At 33.6% G+C, this 13461-nt stretch overlaps 1 protein-coding gene across 1 annotated transcript in view; it reads right to left on the bottom strand.

The window, feature by feature from the left end:
• Positions 1-13461, bottom strand: part of LOC148279729 (uncharacterized) — a 65428-nt gene that overhangs the window by 18922 nt on the left and 33045 nt on the right. The window contains exon 2 of the mRNA XM_088229520.1: positions 3305-3570. Coding sequence (XP_088085646.1) covers positions 3305-3570 — 266 coding nt within the window. The remainder of the gene's footprint in view (positions 1-3304; positions 3571-13461) is intronic.

The raw sequence follows: 13461 nt of genomic DNA, 5'->3' as shown, positions 1-13461 counted from the left end.
ACTGTAAATTTTCATACAGATATACACATTTCCGCATATAAATATCGATGTTAGTTTATACCGTCTGAAGATGAAGACAGCGTTTATAATCGCGGCCAAGGACCTCAATAAACGTAGGCAAACGTCCCAACTTAACCCTTATACTGCTAAACAACGATATATCGTTGTTGTTAATCCCTATCATAAAGTTCCAACTAGACTGATGCTGACGTCATAATCCCCAAAAGGGTAAATGAATTCGGGAACTGCTTGTTGCACTTAACCGTCAGTGGTATAAAACATTTTCAAAACATACAAATTACTTATTCGACGGGTTATCATTTAGTTTCGTACCTATTTCAGCCCCACGGAAAATTTAACACAAAAAATGTTTTCTTACGCGCGGTTAAAATTTGAGCATTAAATTGTACGGCAAAGTTTCTTGAAATTAATAAAAAATATTTAAATAAAAACGATCTACTTTGAATGACGTCACTTGTTCATATGAATCAACCAATGATAAGAGGATTGGGGAAGATTTCCGGTTTTTCTAATCGTCAATGGACCAATTAACAGAACTAACCGAGAAGAAGCGGAAGAGAACTTGCGACGTCACACGCGGGTTAATGTCAGAAATACAAAAATTTAAAAGATCGTAGCGCTGATAATACGATACATAAAAATTAAAAAAGCTTTGTCTAATAACATTTTTTTTTTAAACCACTAAACATCCTCATTATAAATTTACTTATGATGTTTAAATTCACAGTGCTTTTAAGAAAAGAGAAACGACTAAACACAGGAAACTTCTAGCTAGTCGGGACCTGAAACAGTGAACTTTTTTACATTGCAAAAACAGTCAAATGAAAAATAAATTAATGTTAATAGTTAGTTATTTAATCACTTATATAATATTTGAAGAAAATAATTGCATTCGGCGTTTTTCCCGCGATTAAACCCGATCCAATAATTAAGAAAATATTGATGTACTTCCGTAATGAATAACTAATTAATATCACCGGAAAATCCCATAATTAAGAATATAAACAAATAACTAAAGAGCCATAAAACATAAAAATAATTCACCATGGAACCTAATGATTGTCAATTAGGACGTTTGAATATAAAAAAAACATTAGTTCATTTATTATAATGGGTGCCCATAGCAATGGGAAATTCAAATGTTTTAGCTGTTCATTAGGTAGTAATTATTACTCTACTAACAAAACGTAATTATTACTATACAAACTCTATTCTACAAACAAAACGTAAATGAGGTATATCAGCTCGATATTGATCCAAAAATACTTTAGAAAAAGCTTCTTCGATTTCGTGCTCTTCGTAAGAGTCATATTATAAATTATTATCACTATCACTTAAAAAATGATCGTTATTGTCTAATTCACTTTCGGAATAGGTTTAGCTGCTAAGCCTCTGAGTTTCTCGGTGAGGTACTATTATTTCTTTATCACTTTCACTATCCGTTATCATTTTGAATGATATATTTTGTAAATTCATTCACAATAAAAAGGACGCTTTGCAGAGTAAAATTATTAGTTAGAGTAACAAAGTAAGATTAAAAATATATTCAAATGTAAAAAATATGTAATTTACCTAAGCTGTTTGTAATTTCGTCAACTGTTGTCTATCTCGCTCAATCCATTATGCGTGAACTAGCTATTAGTAAAACGGAATATTTTTCTTAGAAGAGATATCAATTTGTGAGACAGTTGTACAAAAACATTATTTTTTAAAATTATATTATAACATCTACCAAGAAATAATATCACTTCTTAGTACATTTACCGGTTACTTTTAAGTTTCAATCTAAATAACTCCCTACAAACATTTGGACATACTCAAAATATTGTTGATTAAAATAACTTGCATAAAAAAATTAAAGTATTTTTAGGCATTACCTAGGTGAAATAATTTATCCAGGTAAAACTCACCGACATCAATAAAGGTTTCAGCTCTTTTAGTTTGCAAAAGTCAACAGAGAGAAGAGTTGAGGTAATGTAAAAATAGTCATGAATGTGGATGTGTAAACATACCCCTAAAATAGTGAATATTTTGTAGTGTGTAAAGTGGTCATTTAAACCAGCCAATGACAGATCATAAGTCCTGTAAATGCCTAGACTTCCATATTCCCTTGGCAAAAATGTTTTCCCTCTCTGTTGCAACTAATTTCAAGATATATTTTACACAATTTTTGTTTAGCATGCATTGATGGAAGTGGTAGGTTTGATAATATATAACAGAGCACTTTGCCCCGCAATAAGCAAAAAACTATCATTATTATTTCGTTTCAATAATAACTATTCAAACAATGCGCCTTGAGATTGCTGTACGAGATCAGTTTTGTTTGTTTTTATTTTCAATTAAGAAAGGGTTTACAACCGCTGTATGAAAATTGTCTATTTGCGGCACGAATTATCTATCTCGCTCACTCCACTGGGCTTGAATTAGATATTTATGAAATGGAAGATTTTTCTTGGAATTGCTATTAATTTTTAAAACAGTAGTGTGTTTGGAAAACAACGTATTCGATAAAATATTTTTAAAATGTATTAATAATAAGATTTCTGATTAGATTCTTGAAAAACTGCGTAGCAGCGTAAGGGTTAAACCCAACTTATCTAAACTCGATTTCCTTATTCAGGAGTTTTACCTGAAAGCAGCCATCGAGTCTTCATTATTTATTTTGAATTATTTGTTAAGTGTTTTGTTGATGATATACACGATTTGGTAACAATGTATTCCTCACAGGGAAATCCCGTGGCGAGAATACATTTTAGAAGTTTTTTTTTGACAACGAATGGTTTAATAAAATAATATTTAATATATTTTTATAGTAAATAACCTATTATTCATTTTGCATGTTTTAAAAAAAACTCCATACTAATATTATAAATGGGAAAGTGTGTTTGTCTGTTTGTTTGTGTTTCTTTCACGTCGCAACGGAATAAACAATTGACGTGATTTTTTGAATAGGAATATCTGACGAGCTGATAAGTTTTATGGCTGCTTTATATCCCGAAAAAAATTCACTGCTTCGGGAAAATTATAAGCGGAAAAATCAATTAATTTTATAACAGAAAAAAGGTACTACATCGCTTTAGACTTACACAATGAAATCGTCATATTTTTGCATGTAACGATAGTTGGAGGACTGGAAATCGATACAGGATACTTTTTGTCTCGAAAAAATATACCATTCTCATTAAACGACAAACGAATAAATCAGTTTCTTCCTAATGCGAGCGAAGCCGCGAATAAAAGCTGGTAAACCATACAAATTAAACTCGTATGTTTTTTCTCTTACCGGTACTCCAGCTGGGAGAAAACGGTCCAGACTATGCACGGGTATGATGAAGCAGTCTCTATCCAGGGTGGCTAGGGACAGGGGCTGCAGCCGCGCGGGCTGGACCGCGCCGCCCTGGGGGGCGGGGTGCGGCCCGCTGGGGGCCGAGGGCGGCGCCCACTTCGGAAGGCCGGCCGAGGACGGCCTCCTGGTCACCAGCGGCTGTGGAGGTTCCGGGTCGGCGGCGTTGGCGTGCCCCAGCGCGCTGCTGACAGGCCCGCATTTCTCTGGAAGGGTTACGTATTTTTTAACAAAACATTTCTTAGTTTTCGGGTAGGTATTTATTTCATTTTTTTAAAATCCACTGTTTCTTTTTATAAAGATAGTATGTGTATCCTATTTTCATTGATATGTTTTAAATTTTTTATTGCGTTTTTTTTAGTAAGACAATATTTTACATTCAGTTAAAGGCGTTTTTATTTTGTCTCATTTTTTCAGTGACACATTAATAATTTTTAATTGACTTATTTTTTAAATATTCTCAGTTACACATTTGTTTTTTTCAGTAACACAGTGTTTTCAGTGACACTTTTTTTCGTCACACTTTTTCAGCCACACTTTTTTTCAGTCAAACTTTTTTCAGTCAATTTTTTTTTCGTCACACTTTATTTTAATGTGACTAAATTTTTTTCCAATAACACATTTTTTTTTTGCCGAGACATTTCCTCATTTCCATAGAGAAATTTATTTATTTTTTATTGTTTTTGGAGACAGTTCCTATTTTCCACTAAAATTTATTTATTTTATTCCTCATTGAGACTTTTTATTATTAATTTAGTATTTTTCATCGTTTCAATAAACATGTTTTTTATTTTTTCAGCGTGTAATTATTTATTTATTAATGAGACATTTAAAAAATATTTTGCCAATACATGTTCTTTTTTTAATTGCAATGTTTTTTTATTATTTTTTCCCAAACTTAAGTTTATATTTTTATGTACGTTTTATAAAGCAAGTTTAAGATAAAAACCAAAAATGAGCGTTTTCTGATAAATATTATGAAGTTCTAGAAGTTATCCATCTATTAATAATTAACACAATTCTAATAAAATAACTCCCATATAATACATTTAGTATTTTCTACAAGAAGGGACTTAGCCTTAAACAAACAAAACAAAAATAAACAAACCATCACGCCGTTTCGCTGTAGGGGTAGGCAGAGAGGATAGATCGCCACATTTCTCTCTCTTTGCATACAAACCTTGCTTCCTCTAAATTCATACATTTTTTCATGCACGCACGCTTATTCCTACTCTTGACATGTCCATCTTCAAGTGTTTGATAGACTTAGCCCTAACATTAAAAATAACGCTTTAGTGGCTATTTGGCTCGCTATAAGTTTGACCGCAAATCACAAAGACTTATCTTTTCTAGCCATAGCAATACAGAACAGAAAATCTACAGAAGTTACTAAAACAACAACTTTCTTCAAAAATACTTAACGTAAAATGAATTTTAGAATATATTTTGAACTAATATATTATCTTATTCAAACACGCATGTAAATTTATTATAAAGCATGTCTACAACCCGCAGATTTTCAAAGTGGGCGTATCCGCCCGTCTGGGGGCGCTGAAGGAGATCTCTAGAAGAAAAAAACTTCTACAAATTAAATAAATAACCTCTTTTAATAAGATTTTAAATTAAGGAAAAACGATTTTTTTCTCGCAACTGTACTTTACTATTCTTCTGTGTTACCTACGGGTGCGATGCCCTACCGATACCAAACTCATACAGGGCCTTACTCATAAACTCGGCGTAAAGTTACGCCTAAGTATAGTGTTATAATTCGGATGGAAATACCATCCTTATTCTACCACTATACAATGCCGGTGGGCACTGATCAGGTGGGACGCATTCTTCTCATGCGACCGGGCGGGCCGGCGGGTTGCGAATAGCCGACCCAACTGTGGCGTGTCTATTGGGCCTGCCACACACTCGACGAGTGGCATGGGAAGTAGCGACGAGGCAGAGACGTAGTGCGGCAACATTACTCGTCGTGCCCACCGCTCTCTATTTTGTCGGTTTTTGAGCGCGAGTCGAAGAACCGGCAATATGAGCGCGAGTGGCTGGCCACATAATCGCACGGTCGCAGGTTGCAGGTCGCAGTACGCATCGAGCGCTCATACAAAACGCACGCGTCATTTTTGAAAGATGTATATTTCTTTGTATGACATTGATGTAATAAGCTATACTAAAAATGCATAGCGCGCTCGCTGTCACAGTTTCATCGTCCATTGTAGAGAAAGACAAATGACAAGTGCGGAGCGTTGTGGCGGGTCTATATGGCACGAGGCAGTAGGGAACATCAAAGTTGATCCCAGACAAGAGAAGATATCAGCCTTTTCTGACCAAACTGGTTGGTATATCTATCACCTCAGCCCGCTACAACTAACAAACCTCCCTTCGATCCGATCCCCGACTCCTTACCAATGTGTGGAGGAGTTCACCTTAATTCCAAAAACCTTAATCTATGGTGTTATCCGACCCGTGCCCAGAGATGCATGGCTGCAGGGTAGTGCAGTCGAGAACGAAGGTAAACTCTCGCTTTCCACATAGTAGCCAAGCTCTTTATAGATCTGGGCTTGGAGGGCGAGAACTATTCACGGGGACCCGTCACAATAGATCTTCACAGGTCGCAGTGACGTCAGGAGCTTGAATAGCACTGACCCCCACCTCTAAGAATAAGAACACTACATGTGAATATAAATTAATATTACAATTATTTAAATTACCATATACTGGTGAAAAATAATTGTAAAACACATTCTACTGTTAATGATAATATTTTTAACGTCTTTTGCAAAGGTTGTCTGAGTCTTTTGTTTAGTTTTGTCTGGTAGTTTATTGTATAATTTCAGTCCATGGTTTATTAGTCTCGATTGTCCTTTTCTCGTTTTAAAAGGTTGTATTTGATATTTTTCTGATATTCTCGTATTGTGTTCATGTTTATTACAGTTTTTTTCAAGTTTTAATTCTTCGTCTACAATTTCATCAGTGGCTAATTTAAAAATATTTTTTTAGGATTCTAGTTGAAAAAGTTCAGTTACATTTAATTGCTTAGTTTGTTTAAAAAGTTATTTATTTGCTTTTAGATAGGGTAGGTCATATACTAACTTTAATTTTTTATTTTGCTGTCTTTGTAGTCTGTTTATGTCATTTTAATTTCCTGTTTCCCATAGTAATTGCGTATAACATATTTTGGTTTTTACATTTACAATCTGATAGTAGTATATCAGATTCATAATAAATATTTTACCAATTTAAGTGTCAGCCAATCTTATTTTGTCTGTTCATAGAAAAAATACCGCATATTTCTGTTTCACGTGAATTAAAAAAAGTTGATGTAAAGGGGGGCATTGAGTAATTTATCTTTTGAAAAAGGACAGTGGGTTATATAAATTTGAGAACCAGTGCTATAACTAAACAAAAAAAGGCTACGCTGTACTTATTTTAAGCCGTTGTTAGTATACATACCATTTGGCGTTTAATTTTTATCTTAAGCCTTTTTTGTTCGTAATTTATAAAATGTCACGCAAGTAATGAAAGTTACAACCCTTGCTATGAGTCTGGCAACATAAAATAATTTTATTGTAACCTTTCTGTGAATCATTGCCCCAGATAAAATCTGCAGATAAAGGGTACATTTTTATAACTAAGCATATAATCTATCAATTAAAACGTTTTATAAAGAAAACGTCGTGTACAGTTCAGGCAATATAAGAAGATACTTGTGATATATTGCAATAGTGTTGTCTTCTTTTTTTCTAATATCTATTTTTCAATTTTAAATAATTTCGTCAGATGGGGTTAAATGAACCGGGTTTTCATATTTACGACTAGCTGAATACTAACTAAAAATAAAATCGTTAAAGGAAAAAAAAACAAACAAGGCAGTTTACTTATTTAGATCTGATCTTACCTTACTTGACTTGTCATTGGCTGTTTTAAGTGGTCACTTTACACACTGTGTAACACTCAACATTCAGCCCATGTTTTAATATGCACATTTCCTCAATTCTTCCATCTGTTGACTTTTGCTTTCTGCTGCTACAAATTTAGATCTAAATAAGTAAACTGCTTTTATATTACCTTTTTTTTACTTTTACGATTTTATTTTTAGTGAATGTTTTTTAAATTAACTCAATTTCTTTTAGTTGCTTCTCATCTGTTTTTTTTAAATTCCTTAAAATATGTATGTATTCATATATTTTTCCTGTTTGAATTTTTTTTTTGCATTTGAGAATGTTTTTTTATTCTTATTAATTTTAATTCTTACTTTTCAATTACTTTTAGTAAGCATTTTTTAATTTTATTACCATTTCTATTTATTTGAATACTAACTACATACTTTTAACATAACTTTTTTAATTTTGATTTTAATTTGTAAACTACTTTCATTTATGTTTTTTCCGCTTATTATGTACTTGAAAAAATAAAAATAGTTAATCGATAACCTTAGCATATTATGTAATATGGAAACTTTACTGGTCCATTAGAGTTAAGGTCGCAATAGTACCAAGGGATTGAAACAGTTAAGTATTTTATATACTTTATATTTGGCTGTCAGCGCTCTAGCCGAATACGACATCTAACGGTGGGAAGCTTGGAGTAAATCTCAGAGTAATAATGCGCCAAGCTATAGAGGAGCCCACATGTAGGAAAACCATTCTATCACTATTGGGTATTAAGTTAGCTACAGTTCGCAGCAAAACAATGGGCCGTACTCAGGTCGAGAATCGCCAAATGGATATCAATTTGCACTGTAAATACTTTTATATATGTACGTGTGTATTTATTATTGCAGGGTTATTCCAATTTATTTTTCTATAATTTGCCTATATTTATTTTATAAAATTGAAAATACATGTGTGTGTTTATTTTTATATTTATTTATTCACAATATACTCATGTTACATTTATTGAGACATACATTCCAACTCCATGGAACCAAAGTCCTGTGTTGAGTTTGTTTGTTTGTCCGTCACATCTCCGAAATGGCGAAATTTGGACATGTCATTTAAGATGCGATTTCAAGGTTGATGTTGCTATTTTCGAGTAAAATTTGAATCAACCTCTACTCAATAAAGACTCAAACTTTATATGGATACCTAGTGCGGCCCCGAAATATTGCCCGTAATCAACTGACATTATCAACAGTAAATATACTTTAATTCACAAATTTATCCCCTAAATTGAGAAAAAATAGTATCCGAAGTAAATATGTTGATATACGTAAAGTTTTTAAGCAACATAATACACGTGTCTGGACAATAAATGCCAAAATATTCAAAATCAATTACCTGTGAAAACCGACTCTTTTAACACATTTGACGCTCCGACTGCTGCAACCAAGCATACTGCGATTCACCATAGCCGATTTTTATTTATTATAACGTAAATATCCAAGTTATTTGCAAACAAAGCCAAGCACAGCGACAGAAGCATCTGATAGAACCGTTATGCGTATGTTGTCAAACAAAACAAAATGGCTGCCAATTTGTTGCTAACCAACATCGCTTGCGTTCTATGAAACAAAGTGTAAGGACTTCTCTTTAGGTTGACGCATTATTACTCTGAGGAGTAAACACTGGCGGAATTGCATCGAGTAAATTTAATTTTATTAGGCGTAAAAAATTAAATATTTTTTAAACGTATAAAATCACAAACAAATAATATAAATTTATTAAAAATACCCGAAATTAAAAAAAAATTACGGCAAAGTAATAAAGTGCATAGAAAATGGCGATTTCAACGATTCGAAATATTCCCAAAGTTTACCGAATTTCAGTGAAAATTTAATTACTTTAATGTGGTTATAATGCACTTAGAATATTATTTAACTAATTTGTCAGGGATTATGAAATGATTTTGTAATTAAATGTCTGCAATAGGCACAAAGATGCACTAAGAAAATGTATTTTCGTGTGTTTTTACGTAAGTTCCTTCATTTATTTCTCATGAGATTTTGAAAATTTCTATTCGATATTTCAATTAATTCATACCTTAGATATTTACCTAACTATCTGTATTAAATTAACAATTCAATCATCAGTAATATAGATTCTGAATGGATTTTCGCGAAGTGTTTGTGTGATCTGACCCTTAAATCTATTTTTTTACACTTTAAAACTATGTCATTGTATTGTATGTTTCCTGAACAAAAGAAAAAAAAATATTTTAAAAATATGTATTATTTCAATTGAACATTTATTCATTTTACTTACTCTAGGCAAACACAGTAATTTTAAGGTATTATTAGCACTTTGAGCACCGGCCGAATACACATAGAATTTACCCTGTGCCCGGCCCATTTTTGTGAAATTTCATGCTTAGTGAAGGGTTTCTTAAAAGTGTCATAAGTATGAAAATACTAGGTTAAATCAATTGAAACTTCTCAGATTCATTTGAAATAAATAAATAAGTAATTTTTGTCTGATAGTTTTGCCAACATTGGCTTTTATGGAGAGCCACATTGAGCATTGCAATGTTTGCACATATACAGGATCTTACTCCTTTTTTTGTGCTTTGTATGCCGGAGCTATGTAAACACGTGATTTCAATAACCACGCGTTGTGTGCCGGTCCCGTGTTTTCACGTGGTTTACCAGCAGCGAAAAAGTACTAATAAAAGTCACTAGATGTCAATAAAATGCACCCTTTTAGACAGCTGGTAAACGACGTGAAAACACGGGACCGGGACACAACGCATGGTTATATAATCACGTGTTTTCACGGCTCCGGGATACAAAGTGTTAGTGTCATATTATTTTTTCTGAATAATTCCATGTGAAAACGGGCTTTAAATGTCAAAGTACGTCACTTGCTCGTATACTATAAAATTAGAATCTCCCTATCCTTTTTTAAATGGGGGCAAATATTCGGAGCGTGGAAAAGACAATATGAGGGTTGGTATTATAAAAAATCGAATGCAATAATTTTGTTTTGTTCCATGAAAAATTATGCGTGTTTTATTTTTTTTGAGCTAAAATTATTCTTGTGTTTACTACTGTTTTTGGTCTGCCACGCGTATTATGTTGTAGTTTACTTGGCTAACTAACGAGCGCGCGTGAGTTCTTATTTTTACTCTCAGAAGTGGTAGTCAGTGCGATGCAAGCTCCTGACGTCACTGCGACCCGTGAAGATCTATTGTGATGGGTCCCCGTGAATAGTTCTCGCCCTCCAAGCCCAGGTCTATAAAGCTACTGAGTGGAAGGTGAGAGTGTCCATTTTGCTAAATCTCCCCCTCCAAGCCTAGATCCGTAAAATATGGGGCTATTGGGCGGGAAGCGAGCTCTTTAACATCCTCAACCAGTGGTCCCCCGAGGATGAGGCTTCTTTTATGATGCAATCATCACATCACACTCACTGTTTCACGTGTTTCCTCATCTGCGTTGCAGAACCTAAATCTAGAAGTTTCGAAAAGGTTCGCGCGCGTGAGTAAGGTATTTTATGCGATGCACAAAAACACGTTATTCATAGGTAAACGTATCTATAATACCACAAGCGACGCGACGTCCGTCCGGCTCCGATGCTTATCTTAGACTAAATTTTTATAGACTGTGAAAATTAAAAATGTTTATTTAAATGACAGTGAATACAGGTATTCGTTTGTTTTTATTTTTCGATAAGTGTAAAGCTTAGGTATTTTTAGCGTTTTCGCCTACATTTAGGTATGATTATCTGTGTTCAAAATAAAGTATTGCACAGAGAAATAACAGTTTGTTTGTAGTAAACATTACATCTTTTTCTTACTGTACATATAATTGAAATATTTTAATACTTGAATACACTTATACTAGTAGTTTCGCCCAATAATACTCGTATCTTGTTTGCATCTGGCCACGGTGTCTCATTGCGCTACTCGAAAAACAGTTTTCGCCCATACAAATATTTTTTCAAGATTTTTAAAAATCGGTAGAGTTACCATCGAATTCGGTAGATCGGAGGATTGCTCTCAAAATCGGTAGAGTTGGCAACGCTGCTTGTTTGCCCATTTCGCGCCCTTTTAAGGCCAGTTGCGCCAAAAAAAAAAAGTAAAAAAATGTGTTCTGAGAAAAACGTAAGATTTTGGTGACAAAAACATTACAATTATTTAATTTTGATTTTTTTCTTCACTTTTAGTGGTCCTTAGTGCTTGGCCATAGTGGCGAGGGGTTTGAGGCGCGGCGCGGGCGCGGTGAACTCAAACATAGTGGCAGCAAGTGTAGTGTCCATAGTGACCGCGTGGGTGCGGTAAGGCGCCACGCGGTAAAACGCTCGCCACTATGGCCAAGCACTTATCGTAACAAAAATTCAATAGCATACACATTATTTTGTTTTTAAATAGCGTATGAGAAAATTAATTCAAAACGAGTTTAGAAAATTGTGAATAATTGGCAATGTCGCTAGTTAGTATATTGAACTAGTGGATTGATCATAGAAGGCGTGGTAAAACGTGGTAAGGAAAAGCATTATCGTCAAACTTTAGAAAGGAGTTTTGCGTTGGTTTGGACATGTATAGCGAATGGACAGCGAAAGAACGGCTAAAAGATTTAAGATGCTAATGTTGATGAATGCAGAAACCGAAGAAGACCAAGAAAGACATGGCATGACCAAATCCAACAAATGTTTGAAGATGAAAATGTCAAAAGTCGGAATAATCGGCGCGCGTGTATTAGAAGATGAATGAATGAAGAGAAAGCGAGATCTGTAAGCCAAGACATAGTGATATGGCGTTTAATCGTCTCTGCCTACCCTTACGGGGAAACGGCGTGATGGTTTGTTTGCTTACAGAACTCTTTAATATTGATCATCATCAAACCATGATGATGCATAGGGCACTGCATTGGAAAAATAAATGCTGCATTAGCAGGTTGTCTGGTTTGATATTTTGTTTAATTTATTTTCATTTGTACTTTTCGCCTTTTATGAATTATTCATATTTAAAAAATATGTATGTTAATAAAACGTTTAAAATGTCATATATTTTATGTCGTCCTGTCCAGGAATCGAACACAGGACCTCAAGCATGGTAGGCGAACGCGCAAACCAATACTTTACGAGGCGCACTTTTCTCCATTCGATTTCCTTTTACTGGATTTTTACCTGAGAATAGTAATCGAGTCGAAAACACTCGTCCATTTCACAAACAGAACTGTGTTCTTCATTCTTTTCAAACGTGGGACCATCCAGCAATAGTGAAATAAAAATAAATTATCGCTTTCAAAACGCAATATATACACCGATGTATCATGGAACGGCGAAGACAATAATGTATGTATGCTAACAGGTTTCGCTTAATAAATCGTCATATGTGTCAAAACTGCTAGTTTTTTGTTTCTGGTAAACATCGAAATTGGCACAAACTTCACACGTCTAAGTACAAAAATGCCAAGTAAATTGAATGCAATTAATACAACGCACCTCTGGAATAACAGTGGCACAACAAAAAAATATTTTTAGAGAAAAGCAGTTACACTTACATTCGTGCTATTAGCAAACTAACATTCATTCGCAAAAACAATGACACAACTAAAGTTTTCTCCCTTGTACTGTTTGTTTTAAAAGCTTTCAGAAATAACGATAGCATTATTGTGACACTATTATAACTTGAATTTGAAATATAAGTAAAGCTTTTGATGCCAGATGAATATTTTTAGGAATTATGCCATTAATTGCGAGGATAGAAAATATGTATATTCAGTTCAATTAAAAGAGTACAATTTTATACTTGTGCTATTATTATTGCTCAGATGCGATAGATATGAGTACATGGCTTGTTATATTGTTTGACTCAAACGCAAAAAATAGTACGAATATTGATTTGAGTGACATTTACTTTCCATGATTACATATAACACTACATTGAATTAAATTACATAAAATTAAATTTTAATTCAATAAATGTTTTCGGACAGCTGTTTGGAATTGAAAAAACATACTTTTACTAAGAACGTTTGATAATATGTCTAAGGCAAAGAAACTGTTTAAAAATTCTTATAAAGATTTTTATACATTTTAATAAAAAAGATACCCATTTAAAACTGAAATTGACGGAGAGTCTGTACTAGTTAGTTTATATTTTTTATTGATAGTATATTGTTTTACCATACGTATCGTCGTGATCGTAGAATAACG

The sequence above is a fragment of the Micrasema longulum genome, unplaced genomic scaffold (genome assembly GCF_059751315.1).
Source record: "Micrasema longulum isolate JH-2025_06_02 unplaced genomic scaffold, ASM5975131v1 h1tg000678l, whole genome shotgun sequence".
In the NCBI taxonomy this organism is placed as follows: domain Eukaryota; kingdom Metazoa; phylum Arthropoda; class Insecta; order Trichoptera; family Brachycentridae; genus Micrasema; species Micrasema longulum.
This window is presented reverse-complemented; position numbering and strand designations above follow the sequence as displayed.